This window comes from Staurois parvus, unplaced genomic scaffold (assembly GCF_062004578.1).
Source record: "Staurois parvus isolate SC_StPar_1 unplaced genomic scaffold, SC_StPar_1.0 ptg000172l, whole genome shotgun sequence".
NCBI classification, from domain to species: domain Eukaryota; kingdom Metazoa; phylum Chordata; class Amphibia; order Anura; family Ranidae; genus Staurois; species Staurois parvus.
Genome location: NW_028317968.1, coordinates 13570360 through 13595042, shown reverse-complemented (window position 1 = coordinate 13595042; position 24683 = coordinate 13570360). Strand labels below are relative to the sequence as shown.

At 38.6% G+C, this 24683-nt stretch overlaps 1 protein-coding gene and 1 pseudogene across 1 annotated transcript in view; one reads left to right on the top strand and one right to left on the bottom strand.

Moving 5' to 3' along the window:
* Positions 1-19142, top strand: part of LOC149462676 (protein phosphatase 1H-like) — a 99679-nt gene extending 80537 nt beyond the window's left edge. Inside the window, exons 8-11 of the mRNA XM_089676729.1 lie at positions 3743-3806; positions 7297-7404; positions 15097-15248; positions 18691-19142. Coding sequence (XP_089532855.1) covers positions 3743-3806; positions 7297-7404; positions 15097-15248; positions 18691-18853 — 487 coding nt within the window. The 3' untranslated portion in view covers positions 18854-19142. The remainder of the gene's footprint in view (positions 1-3742; positions 3807-7296; positions 7405-15096; positions 15249-18690) is intronic.
* Positions 476-2765, bottom strand: LOC149462677 (uncharacterized; annotated as a pseudogene).
* Positions 19143-24683: the final 5541 nt, after the last annotated feature.

Here is a 24683-nt window from a genome sequence, read left to right as displayed (position 1 = left end):
TTATCCAATCTTCTGGTTGTATTACAGATATGATAGTATATATTAATTCTATCTTAAACCATTTGGGATTGATGAATAGGTCCATAGATCTCAGGTCCAGGACTGGTCTGGGGTCCCCCAAGGCACTGGGGGCACTGGTGCAATTGCGTTTTTCTGCTGTTATTCAACTACATATTCGATTAAGCACTCCATCTTCTTCCACTCTCAAGGCCATTCTGTCTTGATAAAGATGTTCGGTGGTTTTTCGTGAAATAGTATCTTGTAACCATTTTTTACTGTGCTCTGGATCCATTGGTCCACAATATTTTTCGTCCACACCCTCCAAAAGGCTATGAGCCTTGCACCTACTCGGAGGGGTTGGATGGTTATACCATCAAAAGGAATTCTCATTTTTATTCGTTGTCTGGGCTGTCCTCGACTTTGTGCCCCTTAAGAAAGAGCTTTGGGTTCCTCTCCATTGGCCTCGGATGTATTCTCAGCCTGGTCTATATAATCTGGCTTCTCCTGTTCTTCTGAAGTCAGCCTGTCCCAAATGAAAAGCCTGCTGTCTCTTTTTATTCCTCTGTGGTAGAAGACCTGATTTTCCTCCCGTAACTCGCTTGATGCCCTCCTCTAGAGTCTTGCCAAATAACATCCTGCCATTTTATGGGATATTGCAAAGGGCCTGTTTTTGGCCATCTGCCACTCAATGACACAGACACAGGGCCCTCTTTTCTGTCACTGAGTGCGCCATAAGCATCTCTAGCAATGTTACTAGACCTACGGATGCCTCGGCTAGGAATGCTGTGGTTAGATTGAGTTCTTCTAATACTTTAATGATTCTGGTTGCCTCAACTCCTGATCTCAGGGCTGTTTTTTACGTTCGTGACCCACATCTATAATGCTGTTGAGATGGAGGTAAGTGTAATGGTCGGCCGACAGGCCGCACCTGCCACTGAATAGATCCTTCAAAGGTCAGCCTATGCCCGTGTATCCACTGGGTCCCTGAATGCAGTGGAATTCTCTAATGGAAGGAACATATGTCTTGCCAGGCACTGTAATGACGCATCTACTCCCGGCGGAGTCTCCCAAAATTCGGTGTCCGAGGTACTAAAAGGGTACAGCTTTGAGAAATTTGGGCTATTCGCTTTCTTTCCTGGCTTTTCCTATTCATCCTCCAATAGTTCACAGATTTCCATCATAAATGGAAACACAGCTCCCTTCTTCTTTAGGTTTGGGAAGCATCTCTTTACTTTTTCCGGGGGCTGAGAGTCCTGTTCCCGTTCTATGGCTTCCTTAATTGCTGTAATGTATGGTTCTATCAGTTGAAAATTGAACAAGTGTTTGGTGAATTCCTCCACTTCCGATGAGGTCTCAGAGGATATATCCTACACAAATGGTGGACTTTGTGTACCGGGGTACTTCTGGCTCTTGGTCTGCTTCTGGTGGTACCTGCGCTTGCGACCAGGTGTATACTGTTGGCCACTGCCTCATGGATATAATCCTTCCTTTTCTTTGTCTTTGGCCATATCCTTTATGTATTCAGTGCATAAGAGTTTTCCGGGCGCAGAAGAGGCCAAACTGGCCCAACATAGGCCTTCACTTACTGTCCTCTAAAATGATCAGGAAGTGAAAGAACATGTGAATGAAATATCCTTTTAGACAGTCATGGTAACAAGTGTTCCCATTGGAAGATTTTTCTTCTATTTCTGATCTGGTGGCTACTCAATATTTTGTTATTCTGTCACTTTCATTATTGGTGACATTGGTAATCAGAACAGTTAGAGATAACAATCAAAAAGCTGCTATTGGTTCTAACCATTTTTATCCCATCCAACTTTAAAAGAAAAAAAGTTTTGCCTTTAGTTATGCTTTAAAAAAATACCTTGACATTTGCACTCACTGACTGAAGGCATTCCAATGGCCCACAATAGGGCTCAGCAGAATTTGAAATGGTTTTCTGCACAGAACATTCAGACTAACTATGCATAATCATATAGTTTGAGAGAACTGACAATCAGGACATCGTACATTTGTTCTTAAAGGCAAAGCCAAGTGGAGGAGGAACAGTACATGCATTTCTATGCTGGTTTGCTGTAATAAACTTCTTGATGGTAGGATCAGCAGGTCAGCTGCTCATAAGCCAGCAGTTGTGCTCCACTCTGCAAAAAAAACCCTAAACAACATGGAACATTTTGTTGTATGTTCGGGTTCAATGCTAATAGATATAGTATACAGTGGTTTTGTCTATTTTTAATTTTTTTTAATTATTATTGTGGTCGGGACCAAACTTTTTTATTTTTTAATCAGACAAAAAGAGCAGCAAAGCAAGTAGCACCCTCCGTGCTGTCATGCAATAAATGTTCATTTGTAAAACAAAGATTATATATATAATAAAGCAGTTTAAAAACAACTGCAATAAAACTGGTATGAAATCATTATATTTTTAACTTTACTGTATATGAATTAGGTTAGATAAAGTACACAGAGCAGGAAGGACATGGCTTCTAAATTATGTAACCATTGAAAGTCGTAAGACAGATATAACCAAATAGAAAAAACTTTCATGGGTGATATATGCTGCACCATATACAGTTGTGCTTAAAAGTTTGCATACCCTGGCAGAAATTGTGATATTTTGGCATTGATATTGAAAATATGACTGATCATGTAAAAAAAATGCTCTTTTATTGAAGGATGATGATCATATGAAGCCATTTATTATCAAATAGTTGTTTGGCTCCTTTTTAAATCATGATGAAAACAGAAATCACCCAATTGGCCATTATCAAAAGTTTCCCTCCCCTTGAAGGTTTGGCTTTGTTGCAGACACACAAGGTGACACACACGGGTTAAAATGCCAATTAGAGGTTAATGTCCCACATCTGTGACTTTTTAAATTGCAATTAGTGTCAGCATATAAATAGTCAATGAGTTTGTCAGCTCTTACATGGAAGCACTGACTAGGCTAGATACTGAGCCATGGGGATCAGAAAAGAACTGTCAAAAGTCCTGCGTAACAAGGTAATGGCACTTTATAAAGATGGAAATAATGGATTTGATAATAAATGGCTTCATATGATCATCATCCTTCAATAAAAGAGCATTTTTTGGCATGATCAGTCATATTTTCTATATCAATGCCACAATTTCACAATTTCTGCCAGGGTATGCAAACTTTTGAGCACAACTGTATAGTTTGGATCAACTGTAGACATATACGGGTTTCAAGAAGTACTACATTTAGAATTTAAAAATACATAAGAATTAGAATTAATAGTAAGTACAAACAAATGCCATATAATAATAACAGCACATGTTAAGTGTCCGGTCTGGTGTCATTAGCATATATCTAATACCTGTCACTGTCATTTGTGTTCTTGCATTTGATATGAATAACCTTTCAAAACTCATTGATTAGCAGTAAAGATATGAAAGCGTCTATAGACATTTAGGGCCAATGTCCAAATGGTATATAGGGTTTATGGATCATGGGGTCCTTACATTTAGGATGTAGTATATTCTACAAACTGCACTCATTTTATACACTTTAGCCTCAGTAATTTTACATCCCTGCTGTGCATTGCTGCCTCTAATTAATAATATTATAAGATTGCATTGAAAGTCTACCTGCACATTTTCATTTATAGCTTTAATTATTAATGTTATAAGGGAATGAATATTTCTAACAACTTATTTAATTGTATAAATCAAAAAAGGACACTTTTTAATATTGTATATTCCCTTTTTTTTTTTTAACCAGGGCTTATAAAACAATTGAAGAAGATGATATGAAGTTTCCTCTTGTGTATGGAGAAGGCAAAAAGGTTTGGGGACTTAAATTTTAGCAATCTCTTTTTTTTCACTTTTAAATAAAATTGTGGGAAATCCCTTCTTCATGGAAGTCATGCTCAGTATGCAGAGACCTCTGTTTTTTTGTTGGTTAGGATTCACTCTGGTTATCTGTGCTTTTGACTCATTAGCCTTCTTCTACATCTTCTGTTCACCCCAGGCAGCTAAAGTGGGTCTTACAACAGAAACTCTGGAGGATTTGGTGTCCACCTCTGCATGACTACCAGGATGAACTGGTATTTAGATTTTCAGTGAAGAGTGAATGACGTAAAGTTTGTACCTGTTCATGTTGTCCTGGTTTCTGTGTATAATGAGAAAACCTCCCTAAGATTGTATGGCACTTGGTCTCTAATTAAACTAAAGTTGGCCATAGATGAGTAGAATTTGGACCCAAAAGTTTTGGGAAGAGAAGGTTCTAGGAAAGTTCATTCATTTTTCTAATCATTATTGAGTCAAATTGAAATTTATTTTTGACTGCTGTGATGAGAAAATTTGAAGAAGCAGGATGAATTTTTTTATCAAACAAAGAAATTTCTAATAGTGAATGTGGTCTTCATTCAGTAAAGTTTACTCTTTCCAAAATCAGATGTTAAAAGCAAACAAAATCTTTCAAACAACAAACACATGTTCTGAGAATTTTCATATGGATTTTTATAAGATGTTTCCTAAGAATTTTCATTTGAAATTCTTTCCGTATATGGCCAGCTTTGGCCATAAAAATAAATTACTGTTTTTTGATCAGCCAACGGGTTAACTGCAAGATGAACGGATCCCTCCATCCACACAAGTGAGGTGGATGAAGGAATCCTCTCTGCTCTGGTCTTGTATTATGACAACAGGGATTCCTCCACTGTCAGAATACACTAATTAGTGACTGCAAATAGCCGATCAAGAACATTTTTTCAAAGGCTCTGTCTAACAGAAGCCAATTGTTTAATCGATTTCTGTCGAGCTGGAATGGCCATATGTGACCTGAAATTGAGCCAGTGCCTGCTGAACCAACCAAATATCTATCCATCTCTGGCCAGGTTAAATGATTGCCATCAAAGACTGAACAACCAGCTTATTCATTAATACTGTAGTAGTATGCTTATTCTATAGAATAGCACAAAGGTTAACAATTAGTCATATTTAGCCAACCCCAAAACTACCCTAAAACATAAAAAAGTATAACGTAGGAAACAAAATAAAGTAAAAAATATATATATATTCAAGGATCTGCAAGTAAACATTGGTGTACTTCAGATGATTTATAACACAAATAGAACTTAAAAATAGAAATAAGTCAACATTTTTACAAGTATATAAAACACATATAATAACATGGCACTTCCATGTTTTTTTAGCCACCAAACATGTAAGAATAGCACAGCAGAAGTAAGTAATAGTGCACTCTTCTCTAAACTTTACATTTTATCATCCCAAACTAATTCATTATTTGTAGTGTTTCTGGTACCATGAAAAAATATTGTTTTTGTCGATTCAAGAATCAAGCTGCATAATTTAAATTTATTGTAAAACCTACAACTAAATCAAGAAGTGTTAACTATGAACACATTTTCTGTCTGGTTTGCTTTTGTTGCCTCTTCTAAAAGGATGCATTACCTAAATTAAAATGCAGGTGAAAATTCACCATGCACTTCAGTCGCAGAGCTATGGGAATTCATAGGATAAGAATGAGGCTGACTGAGTCTAAGTCCACTTTAAGTCCCAGATTTTTTTCAGGGATGTGTCTATTCTGAACCTAAACATATTGAGGGTTATTTACTAAAACTGGAGCATACAACATTTGGTACAGCTCTGCATAGAAACCAATCAGCTTCCAGGTTTTATTGTCAAAGCTTAATTGAATAAGCTGAAGTTACAAACTGATTGGCTACCATGCACACCTACACAAGATTTTGAGTGCACCATTTTTAGTAAATCTCCCCCATTACTAAAACTGGAGAGTGCAAAATCTGGTACAGCTCTTCACAGAAACCAACCAGCTTCCAGGTTTTGTTCTCAAAGCTTAAAGTGTTACAAAACCTACAACAGTAATATCTGTATATGCAGTTAAGCATGCTTGTTATACTCACTGTGGAACCTAAGGGGTTAATCCTCCCCTTTGTGTAAAAAGGATGTTCGATCCTGCCTTCTCTGATCCTCCCCTTCTTCTACTGTTCTCAATCCATCTGCTGATAGAACAGAGCCTTGGGGCAAGCTGCTCAGTTTGGTGTGTATTGCTAGAGAGTTTTATTTTTACTTGGGAGACAGCATGTGATCAGCACAGGGCCAATCAGCACTGTCCAGACAGAGGATCAAGGGTTTTACAGCCTCAAAGGACAATCAAGGGAGTATGAAAACTCCTCCTTCAAGTTTCAACCAGTGCTCTGCTAGACAATGATAAAAGTCACAAGACTGCTGTAAGTGCTTATGAGAAAAGTTATTTAGCAGTTTGTAGCTAATAAAATATTTGTATTTCCATGTTCTGTGTACTGTAGGAGACCATATATAGTGAATGCCTGGGTCCTGGATCCTGGGTTTAATAACAAGCTGAAGTTAGAAGCTGATTGGCTACCTTGCTACCATGCACAGCTGCACCCTATTCCTAGTGCACCATTTTTAGTAAATCTCCCCCATTATACTTATTTTTCTTTACACAGGGGTTTGTTTTTATAGCAGATCTTAGTACATGTACTGTATTTTATTTCCTGGTCTTTATTAGGATAAAAGATGGAAAAATTAAGAAAGATTGTCTTTTGCTAAACTGCTGAGTCCCTCCCGCTGTTATCATCTCCACAAATAATTGTAACATAGTAAAAAAAATGGAATGCTAATTACACTTCTTATATATGCTTTTATAACACAATTGACAGGCATTTGGTGCACTTATCAAACTGATACAATAAGATATTGTCAATGGTGAATTTAACAGGATAGCAAGCAAATAAGGAATGTTCATGGTTAGGGTTTACATACACTTTAAATACAATGCAGAAGCATTGGGTTGTTCTTTGCTACAATGTATTCATATTGAACGCTGTGTAGCAGGATTGCAAGTCCTGGATTTAAATGATTCTCTTGGGCTTAGTGTTGGATGGCTCCTGCAATAACGCCCTCTAGAGCAACTAAGACCGGGCACCATTTTGAATCAGCCCTGGGCTAATTATAGTTGAATTTTAATCCAGTACCTTGACCTCAAGTGGTTAATCTTACCTTACAGGAGAACATAAATAAAAAAAGGATAACATCTTTATATAATCTAAAATAGCACCCTTCCACACAGTACAGTAAATACAGCTGCTTGCTTCACATTATATATGGTTGCTTTGTCCACACTTCTGTAGAAATAAAAAAAGATGGAAATTAAAAAATTTTTAACCTGTTAAAATGCAATATACAGACACAGAAGGAAGTTAGTTGAAAAACTGAGTATGAAATAATGAGCTGTACATCTTGATCTCTAATACTTATTTTTTACAGGCTAGGGTTATGGCCACTATTGGAGTAACACGTGGATTTGGAGATCATGACCTTAAAGTATATAACTCAAATATCTACATCAAGCCATTCTTATCTTCTGTGCCTGGAGTAAGTATACTATTCTTAGCTTGTATGTTCTCCATACACTGTTTCCTCCGTGTCTTGCACAGGGGTCATACAGCACATAGAGTTTGCTGGACTCTAGGGAGAAAGTGCTAAAAATATCTAATGTATGTAAATTGCTAAAGCTAATTAAACCTGTCATTAAAAGGCACCAGCATGACTTTCACTGACATTTTGTATCCTTTGATCATTTCTTTAGAGTTTAATAAGAAATTATTAGCATTAAAGAAAATATTTTTAAAAATTTAGCTCTGTCATGTCATGAGTCAAAAAGCATAAACTGTACTTTTAACTGTTCATGGTACTGTTACCTGCCTTTGAATCTCTTTGAAAAGTTGGGAACAACCTGTGGGGATTGTACAAAAAAGTGGCAAACACATCAGCCTATAACTGGTCTTTCGTGTGCAGCACATCACAAACAAAAGAAAAGATTTCCCTGCGCACTTACCAGCCAGCCTGCAAAACAACTAAATGGGCTCTGTCTAATGCATACATTTTCAAATGTGTGCAAACAAAACCCTCTGCTTTTAATATAGACTGCTAGACATGGCCAAATTGGGTGTTTTGTAGGCTGGCCGGTAAGTAAGCTGGGAAATCCTTTGTTTGTTTGTGATGTGCATTGCTCTTCCATGAGAACCTTGCTGCAAAAGTCAGTTATAGTTTGGGGTGGTTGCCACTTTTTTGTATAGTTGGAAAAATTGGATGCCTTCACTGCCATTGTGCACTTGCTGGTCATCACATGCATCCCAGTACCTTTAACCACTAGCCTACTGGGCACTTATACTCCCTTCCTGCCCAGGCCAATTTCCAGCTCTCAGCGCTGTTGCACTTTGAATGACAATTGCGCGGTCATGCAACACTGTACCCATATGACTTTTTTATAATTTTTTTGTGACAGATAGAGCTTTATTTTGGTGGTATTTAATCACCTCTGAGTTTTTTTTATTTTTTCTTAAACCAAAAACCACTGAAAATTTTGAAAAAAAAAATTGTTTTTCTTAGTTTTTGTTATAAAATTTTGTAAATAAGTGATTTTTCTCCTTCACTGATGTGCGCTAACGAGGCTGCACTAATGGACACTGATAGGTGCCACTGATGGGCACTGACGAGGAGGCACTGGTAGGTGGCACTGATGGGCATTGACAGCCATCTTTGTTGGGCACTGAAAGGCAGCACTGATAGGCAGCACTGATAGGCGGCAGTGACTGGCACTGATAGGCGGCACTGACTGGCACTGATAGGCGGCACTGACTGGCACTGATAGGCGGCACTAACTGGCACTGATAGGCGGCACTGACTGGCACTGTTAGGTGGCACTGGCAGGCACTGATAGGCGGCACTGATGCGCACTGATAGGCAGCACTGACTGGCACTGATAGGTGGCACTGATTGGCAGCACTGATAGGTGGCACTGATTGGCATTGATAGCTGGCACTGATGGGTAACACTGAAAGGCAGCTCAGCTGGGCACTGATATGTGGCACTGGTGTGCACTGATATGTGGCACTGATGGGCACTGGCACAAGGCACTGACATAAGGCACTGATGGACACTGACAGGTGGCACTGCTGGGGCTACACTGATCATCAGGGCACACTGATCATCAGTGCCCTGGTGATCAGTGTACATGTCCCCTCCGCAGAAAGCTGATTACTGGCTCTCCTCTCCTCTCGAGCTGTCAGCGTGACAGCTCGTGGGGAGAGAAATGGAGGAGAGCCGGTAATCGGCATTCCGCGGAGGGGACATGTAGACTGATCATCAGAGCACTGATGATCAGTGTGCCCTGATGATCAGTGTAGCCCCAGCAGTGCTACCTGTCAGTGTCCATCAGTGCCAGCTGTCAGTGCTCATCAGTGCCATGTGCCAGTGCCCATCAGTGCCACATTAATGTCACATATCAGTGCCTACCAGTGCACATCAATGCCACATATCAGTGCCCATATGAGCTGCCTTTCAGTGTCACCCATCAGTGCCAGTCAGTGCCACCTATCAATGCCAATCAGTGCCGCCTATCAGTGCCAGTCAGTGCTGCCTATCAGTGAGCATCAGTGCCACCTATCAGTGCTGCCTAACAGTGCCAGTCAGTGCCAACTAACAGTGCTAGTCAGCGCCGCCTATCAGTGCCAGTCAGTGCTTCCTATCAGTGCCATATATCAGTGCTTCCTTTCAGTGCCCATCAGTGATGTCTGTCAATGCCCATCAGTGCCACCTACCAGTGCCTCCTCATCAGTGCCCATCAGTGCCACCTATCAGTGTCCATCAGTGCAGCCTATCAGTGCCCATCACTGCAGCCTCATTAGCGCACATCAGTGAAGGAGAAAAATCACTTATTTACAAACTTTTATAACAAAAACTAATAAAAAACTTTTTTTTTTTCAAAATTCTCAGTTGTTTTTGGTTTGTTTAAGAAAAAATAAAAAACTCAGAGGTGATTAAATACCACCAAAATAAATCTCTACTGTCGCAAATAAATGATAAAAATTTCATATGGGTACAGTGTTGCATGATAGCGCAATTGTCATTCAAAGTGCAACAGCGCTGAAAGCTGGAAATTGGCCTGGGCAGGAAGGGGGTATAAGTGCCCTGTAGGCTTGTGGTTAAGGAAAGGAGTAGTTAGATCCTACTGAGGTTAAGTCCTCAGTCCAGGGGAATGCAAGTGAGTGGCTGTCACTTCCACTGAAAGGAAGGTCAGTAAGGTTGACATTCATTGTAAGGAGATTGTGGGCAGGTTTTTGTTTTTTCCCAGCAGAATTTGTTGGTGGCAATGTGTCAGTTCCTGGTGAATAATGATAGTGGTCAGTTTTGGGGAGAAGGTCAACTGTTTCTAGTGGAAAGAGTAGTTTCTAGTCCCATGTGATATGAATCTCTATCAATGTAAGCCGTGTACCGGGGTAGCTCCCCAGGATACAGTGAAGTTACGAACGAGGAAAGCAACCCCAACACCAGGTTTTGCCACAACAGAATTTTACTTAGATGTGGCAAATAAACAAAACCACAAATGCTGGAAACATACAATAAATTTACATACACCCAGCCCAAAGGCTGAGACCCTTGTGCTGCACAGCACGGCACCTTCTGATGATGAAGGTAGAAAGTGTAGTAATTTACCTACTGGCGGGCACAACTAAGCTGCCACACCTTACCTGTTATTACCCTAAAAGAGCAGGAATCAGTGTATGGGTGTATGGTATGGGCTAGCCTGCGGTGCAGCACAACAGCTTACAATCTTACACAAATCTACAGTATTCCCTCTCCCATAACTGGTCCTGTAGCACGTGCCTGAGTATTCCTTCTGAACAAAACGCCAGTCTGGCTTGAGTTTGTAGGATTTTATCAGTTCTCCAATGTGAAATGTCACTTTAAGTTGTGGAGTCCTTCCAATAATCAGTAACAACACTTGTGGCCTGACACAAACAGAGACCCTAACTAACTAACTATAGGCCTGGACTCAGTCTCAAGGTGCCAACACTGAAATGAGGTGCGTGCACGATCTTACCGACCTGGGTCTGCTTTGCATCTGATGGTGACTCTGATCAGAACAAATGTCCCTCCAACAAGCATGCGGTCTCGCCGTATATGTTGCTTAGTTCCTCTGCTCTCATCAGCATTCCTGGCAGCAATCTCATCAGCTTCCTGGCAGCAATCTCATCAGCTTCACTTAGCTGCAGCTCTGGTTATGGAGGGGTGCTCTCACACCTGGATGTCATCAGATTCTCAGCTCACAGGGCCCCCCTCATTCACCATTCTCCAGAACATGGCTGCTCTCTCTTCTCTGTGTGAAAACTCCACCTCTTCATGAATATAGAAATCTCTATGCAGTCTGAGGCTGTGTTAGAAAAACAGTGACATCTTGTGGCTAAACTGCAGAATGTCAGTCAAATCATTTAATTTACTCCACACAAGCAGTATTCAAACAATGAGAGCTGTTTCCCCATCTCACATCAACACTGCAGGGATGGGTCCAGACTATTTTTCAGGTGAAAGTAAAGCTGGTCACCAATCAATTGGACATGGTCAGGAACTTTCCATTCGCATCTGGGTGTCCATCATGATGGGTGCCAGATAGTAATGGAGTGTTTAGCCATGAATTCCTAGATTACTAGGAGGTTAGGGTGTTTTTTTTATTTATGGAGATAACACAGTCTGTAGCAATTAGTTTCTAGAGCATAGCCGCAGGTCATTAGTCCAGAAAGATGAAGAGAGATGGTAGATTGTTGCTGAGGACTAAAGATTGTCATGAATATAAGGTAGAGGTACTGGCACATCTCCAAACACTTGTTTGAGCACAGAAATATTAAAGGTAAATGAGACCCCAGTGGTATTACAATATGTTTCAAATGGTGAATATAACAACAAGCTACTGGATTTATATTGCAGGACAAAAGCTTTACATAAAATAATGATTCATAGTTTAACAGGTAACCAGACTCAAACAATTGTAGCTAATTAATCAATAGGTTTAAATTACATAAGGGTGTGAGAAACAGCTGTTGACACAAACACTGTGCAAATTTGCATGTACTATTGTACATAAGGCTCCTCTTTCACAACTACAGAGAGACCTGTTTTTCAGCTGTTTTGCAGTTCACACAACATATCTTTAGAAATATGAATCTATTCAAACCTGTTTCCAAAAGACAGGCCTCATTTTGAGGACCGTGCCCCTGAGAAGCAAGTGTCCATGGCATTAACTCCCGGTGGTGCACTGTAATTATTGCACTGCACATGCACCAGCCTACTAGACTCTATATCCAGTACCAGATATGCCGCAATATTCAGGCCACGGGCCAGTTTATCCCTTTTGACTTTTGAAATTCAATTGGCACAATTGACTACAGAGTTTTGCAGCATTATATTGGGGTGGCAGAGGAGCTTGCGCAGTGTGTGTTAGACTACCATGTCAGGGATGAGAAGCATGATCCATAATGTGTAGGTAATTGTTCAAAACTACTAACATTGTGATTTGGCACTAATGCAGTTAAAGAATACATCCTTAGTAGGTGTTAAATAGACATGTGCAGAACGAAAAAATTAGTTTTGTTTAGTTTCGGATTCGTTTAGTTGAATTCATAATGAAATTTGTTTTGTTTCGTTTATTAATTTTCAACTGGATTTAAATTTGTTCAATCTATTCAAAGTATTTGAAACAAATTAATTGTGAAGAATGGCTGGTTCTAATATATTCGAAAGTAAAGTTTTAGAAGACGGCTATATTTTTTCTATTCTAATCTATTCTAGTTTTTCTATTCTATTCTGTTTTATGCTATAATTTTCCATTCTATTCTATTTTATTCTACTCTATTCTTTTCGAAATTCAAATTTTGGAAGATGGCTATATTCTTTCCATTTTATTCTGTTCTATTCTATCCTAATCTATTCTTTTTTTTTTTTCATTTTATTCTGTTCATTTAATTTCTATATTATTGTTTTTATTTTCTATTCTTTCGTTTTGTATTCTATTCTATTATTTTCTAAAATAACATTTCAGAAGTCGACTATATTCTTTCTATTTCATTCTATTCTGTTCTATTTTTTCTATTCTATTCTTTTATTTTAATTAGATTCTTTTCTATTCTATTTCTTTGTTTTCTATTATAATCTATTCTTTTATTTTTTATTCCATTCTTTTTTTCTATTCTATTCTATTCTTTTTGAAATCTGATTTTCTGAAGACAGCTATATTCTAATACACACAGTCTTTGAAGGAAATCAGCAGTAGTCAGCAATATATTTACATTATGAATTTGTTTTCAAATTTGATTTAGTTTTTTAATTTGTTTCAAACTTTATTTGCATTTGATTCAAATTTCGTTTTGTTATTTATGATTCGTTTAAATTCATTACTATTGTATTTTGGAAATATGGATACATCTGAATATTCGAATAATGAAAATGTCATCTGAATTTCGATTCACAACAAAACTAATCACATATGTCTATTGTTAAATGGATTTCATTAAATCTGGCCTTGTCCTTCTCAGACCTACTGCTAAGCTAAGCAGGATGAGCTGAACAAATTGTTACTGTTAATATTTTTTTTAATCAGGGTTGCATAAATTTCAATACTTCGATTAAAATATGCTGTTTGCATTCAAATGTACTAAACATATAAATACCAGATAAACTACTTTGTAACTCTACGTATTCCTGACCCCTGCCTTCTGTGCATTACTTGCTCTTGGCCTCTGCATTCTGTGCATTACATACTCCTGACTCCTACACTTGCTGCTATGAACCCTGAACTCTCTGGTATGTATTACTGACCACTGCACTGTTACTTACTCTTGACCTCTGAAATCTGTACGCTATATACTCCTGACCCCTGCAATCTGTGTGTTTGCATACTTATGACCCCTGCACTGTTTTATTTAATTGTATCCCTTTAAGCCTTTCCCACTGTTACTGCAGTTAGGCTACACACGCTTAATTTCTCTACTCAGGGTGCCAAGGGCATTTTGGCTTTACACTTGGAATGGCTGCTTCTTGTTCCAAAAGTCTTTGACCAATTGTTTCATGGTGTCTAGAAAATGAGCGTGTGATTTTGTGGATGTGTCTACAAATGGAGATGTGTTTTTGTGGGTATGGCAGGGTGCTCCTGGATTTCATTTTGAAAACCTGATAACCTTACCATAGCATCTAGTAAATCTGTGCATTGCCTTAAAGCACATACTGTATATACTGCATTTAGTGTAGCACTCTAGATTTGATTAAAAAAAAAAAAAAAGTAAACTGTATATAAACAAATGACAACTATTTTTTCTTTTCAAAAGATGTGTGAAATACAAAGTCAGTTTATCATTTCTCTATGTAAAAAAACATGGAATTACCCTTTTTTCCATAACTTTTTTCTTCTAATTACAGAGAAAAGTGATACTTAAGCCTAGTACACATGATCTGAAAATCGTAGGAAAAATACTGCTTTTGAAGCAACCATACGATAATCTGATTGTTAGCACACATCTTTCGTCTGAAATTATTTGAAGGGACAAGCATGTCAATTTTTCTCGTACGATACCAGATTGTATGGTTTTCGTTTATTCAGTACAGTTTTTGTCCGAAAATACAATACAAAAGCAATACAATACATTACATCACTTTAGAATTTTCATTCTGCCATGCAAGAATTTTTGTAACTTTAGTAACCTCTTCACTTTCAATATGAGACTAGTGTGCAAAAAAAAATGAACGATCATTCTTCTAATATTCTCATTGTGTGTTCAGGACTTTACACACACACACATACTGCCCTGGGCATCTAGGCAACGGTGATATCACACCCTTTCTGGAAACATCCTGGGTAGGCTGGGGATCCCATATCTCAAGAATAGATGTTCCTACACTGTGCCGGAGCATCTTTTCACAAGATTTGTGATCCTCAGGCAGATCCTGTGATGGACTTTGTCCTAAAGTTGGTAGCAATGCCACATAGGCTGGATGCTGCAGCTTCCATCCCACCATGGAGGGCACCGTGTAAGACACAGATATAGTGGTCACATGAGCCTTGAATAAATATTTATATTATATATAAAATCTAAGCATATATTAGGTATTTAGCTACGTTTTTAACAATAAATCGTTTGAATTGCCTGCATTACAGCCTGACTCTTTATAAACTTCAGGCTTCCAATATGCCATCTATGCACAAATCTACATAGCTTTATTACTTTCACTTTGTAGGTGGAAGTCTATGACCTCTCAAAATGTGAGCATGGTGCCGATGATGTTATGGTAATGGGTACTGATGGACTATGGGATGTCATTACTGACAAAGAAGTGGCAGAAATTGTTCAAAGAGTTTTTTCATCTCATGGGCCTGATGAACCAAACAGGTAAGCTGGAAGTTTATACGTAGTATTTTCTGGTTAGAATAGTAGGTTACACTTTGAATCCATGGTCAGTTTGATAGGTTGATGGGAAAAGCTACACGTTCCAACACACTTTTAATATGTTCTTGCCCCTTTTAATATGTTCAGATTGAAATATTAAGTAACATCTATTTGGCTAAGGAGGTTGCTAAATTATCATATCCCTTATTATTATTATTATTTATTTACTTTTTGGTGGAGGGGGTGCAGTATTCAAGTATGTGCTTCAGTTGGATGGATAAAGAAGAAAATAATTGAAATCAGACACTTTTGTGGTGGGGGTTCATGTCACTTCTGGTGGAATAAAACTTGCTTTGGGGGTATTTTAAGGGGAACAGCTAAAATAGTACCAGAAACATGTTAGTAGTGAAGCCAAAGATAAAAAATTAAATGTACCATGTTTTGTTATACATCTGTACAATTTCAATGGACGCAACTGTTAAAAAAAAAAAAGATAAAAATGAAAGAATTTGCATTTGGTAGGGCAGGAGCAGTACCTAGGCTGCAGCAAGCTATCAGGTTACAGAACATTTTTAGGGGGGGTAGTTGTTCCTGAGTCTCTAGCAAGCTGTAAAAAACACAGGTTCTGGTAAAAAAAAAAACAGGTAAAAAATATACTCCTACATATAAATCTGAAAGCTGTCATTATAACCATGCAGGTATTGTGAGTGGTAATGGTCAATCCTTTGTGGTGGTCTATATTTAGTATTTTGGAGAGAAACAGAAAGTGTCTTTTACCCAGGATTAATTTATTTTTGACAAAAGTTTCTGTCTGATGACTGCTGTAGTCCATTTTGTTGCATTTTGGGGAACCTTTCATACAGACAATTAAGGTTATTTAAGTTAATTTTAAATAATTTAGGTTTTGTTAAATGGCAAATTTAGCAGGTTCAGGCCACTGCTTCAGTTTGTACACCCAGTGATATGTTAGATTAGGATTGAGAATTTGTGTGTTTCATCTAGCTCCTGTGCCTTGATGTTACTTGGTTGGAAAAAGTTTCCAAACATGTCCAGTAAGCTATACTTTAGAAATTAGAGTTATTGGTTAGCTAATTATATAGTGGGAAGCAAAGAGGGGTGTCATTATTCAAGCTGTAAACTTGCAGCATCATGATAGTTGCCATCATCCACAGGCAGACTGTAGTCAGAAATTCTGATATCTGACTACTATATTAAGGTAAAGATTTCCTTATGAGACATGAAACCACATCTTTTTCAACAACCGCAAATGAAAAAATGTATTTTAAAAGACACACATTTAATTGTGAAATCTAAAATCACAGTTCTGGTCTTGTCTCTTCTGAAACGGGGAATAGAATAACACAAAAATCTCTTGTATGATAATTTTTCTAATTATCAAAAGATGAGTAATTTGGAAATACTTCGGAAAGACAGGTCAATTCACTAACATTTATTGCATGCGATATTTGTGCTTTATATGAAATATTGTGTGTGATATTTAAAATGCCAACTCACTTAAGTTAAAAGAGAGGTTTGGGGGTTTTTTTTTACAAATTATACTTAACTAGGTGGATGCAGCATTGGTCTGATGCTGCATCTATCCCTCGCCGGCTCTAAGTGATCACATGATCACTGAGTTCTCACCGCCGCTCTCGCTACCATGGCTAAATGTGACAGCTTCTGCTGAGGGCTACTGGTTGAGAGGGAGCTGAAGGCCACCAACATCCTAACTACTATGACTCGTCTCTGTCTGACCTATTCAGCTCTCAGCGTGGGATTCCCAGGTGAATATAAACAAAAAAGGCAGTAAATGTATAAAAAATTTGCAGCAAGGGTCGGGATTAGTTGTTTGCGGTGACAGAGCAGGTGTTGCTCATAGTGATTGATGAGAATCTGCAGTGCTAGATGTTGTGATTAATGGTGGATTAAAATTGTGGGATTTGTTGTCAGGAAGGGGGTTTACTAAAGGACGTGTCAAAATCTGTGCGTTTATTTATATTTTCTTTTTTTTTAATGAGTAGGGTTACTACCCCTTACTCATTCACATGGGAGAAGGGCGCTATCCAGGGGCCCCCTTATTATTAAAGATCCTGATAAGTCCTGTCCACTGATGCCCACAACCATTGGGACAGGATTGTGGGGAAGAGGTAATTGGCAAGTTACCTCCTCATGTTGAGGGCATGTGACCTGGTATGAATATTGGGGGGGAAGCCACACTTTTTTTCTTTTATTTGTGTGGGCTTCTCCCTTAAAATTAATTGCACAGACAAAGGTTCTGGTATGGAATTTGGGGAGAAACCCATGCAATTGTTTTTGCATTGTTTTGTATGGTCTGGTACGAAATCTTGAGGAATGGGGACCTGCACAGTTTTTTTTTCACACATTTACCCCTCCCCTCTTTGTATACATTCATCTGTCAGTTAGGTGGGGATTAGTTAGAGCCCTTTGACATGGGCGCCTTCCATTCCAATCAGCAGTTGATCTGTCCACTGGTCCCCTGCTGATTGGAGCAGAGGGGGGCTGCAGACAGGTCCATGTCTGCTGAGTTTATGCACAGTGGACATGCACGGACCCCGTTCTGCTCTATGAGTGACCCGGTGTAAACACCCGGCAGCCTCCATTCAGGTCTACCCAAATGGAAGAGAACACAGTCCTCCTCCATTTTTATAGCGGGCCTGATTGGGTAGGCAGGTGTAAACAGACATAAATCTGTTTACACCCGCTGGAATGCATGATGAGTGCTACTTCTGGAACACCTTATTGGAAGAAGATGCCGCAGTTGCTTTTCTTATTGGTAAACATGGTCATGGGGCTGTTCTGACCAAAGAATGTTTGCCATTGAGAGTGGGATATTGTATACTTACTCTGGGGCTGTGTACCTGGAAGGGTGGCCAGGGCATTTGGAGTTAGTTTACCTTTTAATTTTTTTATGAAAGAGTAAACTTACTATTTAAGGAAATTGGATGGCAATAGGTAAAGTCTAGTGTTTATAGCAAGGAAATAAAACCTTTCAGTTCATTAAATCTGGCCTAAATGGTTGAACAGAAGGCTCCCCTATATGACAGTCACATGCATGGGATATTTCTGTTTCACAGGCTTGAAGGACAACTAAAACATATTTGGAGTTCAAGTAAAATTGATACATATCAACTTTTTATATGTGGGTTTTTTTTGGTTTGTAGGAAATGGAATTGTAAAATATTAGCTCATATTTTATTATATATTTTATTATAATTATATGTGTATATTTTTATACTGTAAAAAATGTAATGAATATTTTATAAATAAAGGTACATTTAGCTACAATTTCCCTTTTTCCCTATGTATGGAAACTTTTGGGACAACCTGTATATTTTACTTTTATTATTTACTACACTTTTTAAAGCCAAAGAAGTCATTACACTAAAATAAATGCTTAGGTTTTACATGGCTCTGTGTGTTATAGATATAACCTCGCTGCACAGGAGCTCGTTCTTCGAACAAGGGGAGCTCGGAAAGAGAGTGGCTGGAGGCTACCAAACGGAAAGCTTGCCTCATTAGATGACATCTCCGTCTTCGTTATTCCACTAAGTGAACAGAACAACTGTACAAAGGAAAACAAAGGATGACATGTTTAATATGTTTATAGTGATTATATAGGGTACAAGAACGGTGAATTACCTCGAGAGCATATTCTGGAAGCACAGCAAATGCAAAGCACTTTAATATAAAACCCTTTTCCCAAAGACTCAGTTTTTCAAGCTTATATTTTCTTATTTAAATGTATGTTACAGGTTTGCAACTGCTTGCAGTCAGCCTTATTAAAAGCACATGGATTACATGGCAAATGTAAGTAAATTCTAAAAAGTAAAGAACAAGCTGACTTCATAATAAAGAATCATCTCATTTATAGTAAAATATTGACTTACTTGAACGATATTGTATCTGTCATAAAATGTCCAAGTACAATATTCCCTACGCACACGTTCCTGCAGTTGGCTGTAAATGTTAGTGAGTGCTGCAGTGCCCACTGGGCTGGAAACCGAAGACATTGAAGGCAAAGAGTATGTCATCACCACACCAAGGATCTCCAGAATGTGTCCAAAGCTTTATTCAGCGCTCATGATGTGCTTGAGGAATAAAGCTATGGGCCCAGTCTGGAGATCCTTGGTGTGCTGGCGATATACTTCTTGCCTTGAATGTCATAAAATGTCAATATTCAATGCATCTTCTCATAAGGGTGATAAGACCCACGTATCAAAACATTATCTTTTATTTATAACCAAACTCCACTTTTCCTTTAGCATTAAATAGTTTGTTTGGGCCAAGCTGGCCTAAATGAATTATTTCCTTTTTTTAATTGTTGTGGCCGCCTTTAGTGCTGTATAAACTGTGTGTAGCAACTACTTCATACAATATACATTACTGTGCTTCAGCAGCAGTATGGGGACTTCCCATCTTCTGTTGGAACAAAATTGAGTTGGACTGAGTGCTGCTCAGCCATTTACAGGAAGCCTTTGCATTTTTATCAATGAATACAAGACTTTCACTGGTTGGCTGGTGTGATGAGGCAGGCAGATGACATCACAATCTCCACCTTACAGAAAATTCCTTGTCACCAAAAAAAGCTACTAAAATACCACAAGTGGTATTTTTCTGAAATATGCGGTATTTAACTCTTGAAACCATACAGTATTTTATCTCCTGTGAAGTGGAGAAGGATTAGAACCCCTGTTTTTATTGCTAATAAAGTTCTAAAATGGTTTAAACAGTAGAAATATGCGGTCCCTGCAGCATATGTAATAATACAAAAGAGAAAAGGTGACTGGAATGTCAGTCAAAGGTAAGCTACTTTCACAGGACACACATGGTGTATCAAAAACAAGTTAAATTAGGTAAGTGCAAAATATCTTTCTAAATGTCAAATATTGAATGAAAAAAGTATAAAAAATCACACACATATATAAATACCCTTCTTCCACAATGTTGTCTTTTTTATTGGTGGAAGAAGCGTATTTATATATGTGTGTGATTTTTTATACTGTTTTGATTCAATATTTGACATTTAAAAAGATATTTCGTTTTTAAATACACAGGAGAAAAGGAGGGAATAACACTTGAATGTGGGACTTTGTGGGTGCAAGGTCATTCATTACCATACAGATTTGAACATAAAACCACTGAAGTTTTATTACACACATTACATTAAAATACAGTTTGATTTAAAAAAACAACAACTTTAGAATCAGTTCAGTACAATCTTACACATAATAGTTCCAAACAACGTGTATACAGTGTGATGAATCCCACGAAGTCCAAAATTCGAAGGAGCGTTATTATTAATTATATATGATCCTTTTCTCCTGTGTATGCAAATCCAGGGATGTGGTGCAGTGGTTCCTCCTTTAACTATTTTGCATTTACTTAAAGTATAATTCAAGGAAAAACTTTTTTTTTTACTTTTGGAGAGTGTGGAGAGGTATTAGAACACCTTACTACTGTCTGTTCCTATTAGGGAGATTCCCCCTCTCTGTTTGTCCTGTTTACCATTATTATTGAAATTTAAAGGAAAAGAAAATCCCAAATTTTGGGTTGTCCCCAGAAAAGTAATAGAGGGGACATCTTCCAATAGGGACGCAGATGGGAAAAAAACTGACATGGGTTATAACCCTCCATTACTCTATCCAAAATGAAAAGGAAAGTTTGCCTTTAGTTACACTTTGAAGCAGCCTTTCTCAACCTTTTCAGCACAGAAGAACCCTTGAAATAACCTTGCAGTCTCCAGAAACCCCAGCTAAAAATACTATATCTACAACTCATGATGCATTAGTGTGATGTTCAGTGGGAAGAATGCTTCCTACACTTGTGGTCATTGAGAATAATTATCCCCATACAGATAGCTAAAAAGATCAATTATGTCAGTGGGAATTTGTAAAAATTTTTGAAGTCTCTAAAAACAATTGTGAAAAAGTAAAGTATCCCCACTACATACGACAGATGTTCTAACTAGAGGTTAGACAAATGGTCTCCAAACTGCGGCCCGTGGGCCACATGCGACCCTTTACTTGCCACTATCCAGCCCTCGGGTTACTGTTCCTCCTACTGCTACCAACAAGGAGGCACCATTTCTTCCACTGACACCAACTATAGCGCATTTTTCCTTCCACTGACACCAATGATGGGACACAATTCTTCCCACTGATATAAACAATTAGGTATTATTCCTCCAACTAATACCAAGGATGGGGCACTATTCATCCAACTAATACCAATGATGGGGCACTATTCCTCCAACTAATACCAAGGATGGGGCACTATTCCTCCAACTAATACCAAGGATGGACACTAATTCTACAACTAATACCAAGGATGGGGCACTGTTCCTTCCTCTGATACCAATGATGGGGAAATATTCATTCCACTGACACTAATGATGGGGAACTATTCATCTCACTGATACTAATGATGGGGCACTATTCCTCCACCTGACACCAATGAAGGGGCACTACTCCCACTGACACCAATGATGGGGCACTATTACTCCCATTAACACCAATGATGGGGCACTATTCCTCCCCCTGACACCAATGAAGGGGCACTACTCCCACTGACACCAATGATGGGGCACTATTACTCCCATTAACACCAATGATGGGGCACTATTCCTCTCCCTGATACCAATGATGGAGCACTATTCCTCCCACTTTCAGCAATGATGGGGCACTATTCCTCCCACTGACACCAATGATGGAGCACTATTCCTCCCACTGACACCAATGGTGGGGCACTATTCCTCCCACTGACACCAATGATGGGGCACTACTCCTCCCACTGATACCAATGATGGGGTACTATTACTCCCACTAACACCAATGATGGGGCACTATTCCTCCCACTGACACCAATGATGGGGCACTATTCCTCTCCCTGATACCAATGATGGAGCACTATTCCTCCCACTGTCAGCAATGATGGGGCACTATTCATCCCACTAACACCAATGATGGGGCACTATTCATCCCACTAACACCAATGATGGGGCACTATCCCCCCCCCCCCACTAATACCAATGATGGGACAGCATTCCTCCAACTAATACCAATGACTGGACACTATTTCTCCTTCCTCCAAGCACTATGTCATTTTTTGTACTCCCACTGGGCACTCCAGCCCTCCTAAAGTCTGAAGGACAGTAAACCAGCCCTTTGTTTAGAAAGTTTTGAGACCCCTGTATTAGACCATTGTGATATGTACATTGTATTATGTTTGGATTAATTGGGAGGTTTTTTGCAGCAAATAATGTATATGCTTGTATAGTCACAAAAAAAGTCTCTGGAAATCTAGTGAAATGGCAGTAGAAAATAAATAGATTTTACTACATGTAATGGGGTGGATTTACTAAAGTAATGGGGTGGATTTACTAAAGGCACATAGACTGAGCAAGTAAAAATTCCGTTTTTTTTCCCTTGCATGTGATTGGGTATGTTTGTAAAGCGAAGCTTTACCTCATGTACTAGGCTCTGGAGCAACTTGCAAATTGCACAGTATAGCCAGTATAGGCAAAACCTTTTTTTCATGTTGGATAGAGTAAGGGAGGGCTATTACCCCTGTCAGTTTTATTTTTAAAATGTTTGCCATCTGTGTCCCTGTCCCCATGGATGATTTCCCCTCTATTACTTTTCCGGGACAACTCAAAATTTGGGATTTTATTTTACTTTCACTTTCAATGATAATGGTAAACAGGACAAATAGAAAGGGTGAATCACCCTAATGGGGGCACAGACAACAATAAAAACCTGACAGGTGTTCTAATACCCCTACACTCTATCCAAAACAAAAAAAAATGTTTTTCCTTTAATAAATCCAATGATTTCCATTCCATTTAGGTTTCTATGCATTTCTGTTGAGAGAACTGATCCAAAAAAGTCAGAAACTACACAAAATTGCCTATTATATTGTTACATTTCTAAAATATTGCATGCCTGGACCACTACTTCATTACCGCATGCATTTAATGAATTATTTCCTTCTGGTAATTGACTTTAACACCCTTTTATGCAGTATTTACCGAGCGTTTTGAGCGTTTTGTGGTAAACAGCAAAAAGGTATAGTGAATTGACAATTTCAGGATCGCATATGATATTTAGGGAAAATATGTCCTCAAACCTAAATACCACATGCGAATTCCTTTTGTGAATGGAGCCCATTGAACCTTAATTTTTAAACTACATTAACATGTTGGGGATTATATGAGATTTTTATGACTGGGTTTATATTTAGGCCTGGTTCACACTAATGTGATTTCAGATGTGCTTTGAGTTGCGCAAAATCACATGAAACTAGAAATCCCATTGTTTTCAATGGTGTACATTCACATCAATGTGGTGGGATTTCAGAAACGGTTCTTGTGCTACTTTGGTGCAATGAAATGAATTAACGTCCAATCTCTTGACGTGCCTAAACATGATACATGCCAAAAAGTTGCTGCCAAAAAAAGCCTCTAGGTGAAATAGCCAAATGTCCTGTGTGCCTGATGCCTTTCCATGAAGGTTCTTTTCACACTTGCAGACTGTTCGTTTCATCAGTTCAATCACATTTTTTCAAAGAAAAAATGAAGTTTACATCAGTTTTTCACAGTTTTCCATCAGTTTTTCATCAGTTTTTCACATCCAAAGCAAAGCAAAAATAGACCATTTGTTCCGTTGACATCGGTTTTTCGTCTGTTCTGTTTTTTAAAAGGAACAAAAATAGTGCTTTGATCCATTTAAAAAAAACAGATGTTGACAGAAGGGGATGTAAATGACTGATCATCTGCTTACATCCGTTTTTCCATAGAAATGCATTGAAGTCTATTTTTCATCCAACAGATGGATGAAAAATGAACAAACAGTCCCCAAGTGTGAAAGGGGCCAAAATGTGAACTCCAGCCAAACAGCTAAATACACAGATGAAAAGCATTTTATGGGGGCTCTTATACCTGGCAGTATAGCCTGTAAAGTGGAATTAAACTAAAACAAAGCACTGACAGGTATAATTTTTATGATGTATGAGACCCTATTGGGTCATCTCGGCCCAGCCTATCAAGCCCCCAAAGAGTCTGTACCCAGAAGGAAGACCAGAAGAAGATGGAAGATAATGGGTACACCAAGAGTCATGGAGGAGACACAGCTGGATGGGGTGATGATGGGGGGTAGACTGGGAGTCAGGGAAGAGACACAACTGGATAGCGTGATGATGGGGGGTATACTGGGAGTCCTGAGACCTTTTTAATTGTAGGCAGGTGCAGTCTACAGTCTCCACTGCAGGTGGGGCTTATCCGTAACGCCAATGCAGCTAAAGAAAGAAGTCAAGAGAAACTGGGTTTCTCTATGGTTTACTCGGTCCCCTGGAGCAGCTATTCAGTTGGTCACACTTGATCCAGATGACCCTGGTGGTGATCTTGGGTTACACAGAGTCTTT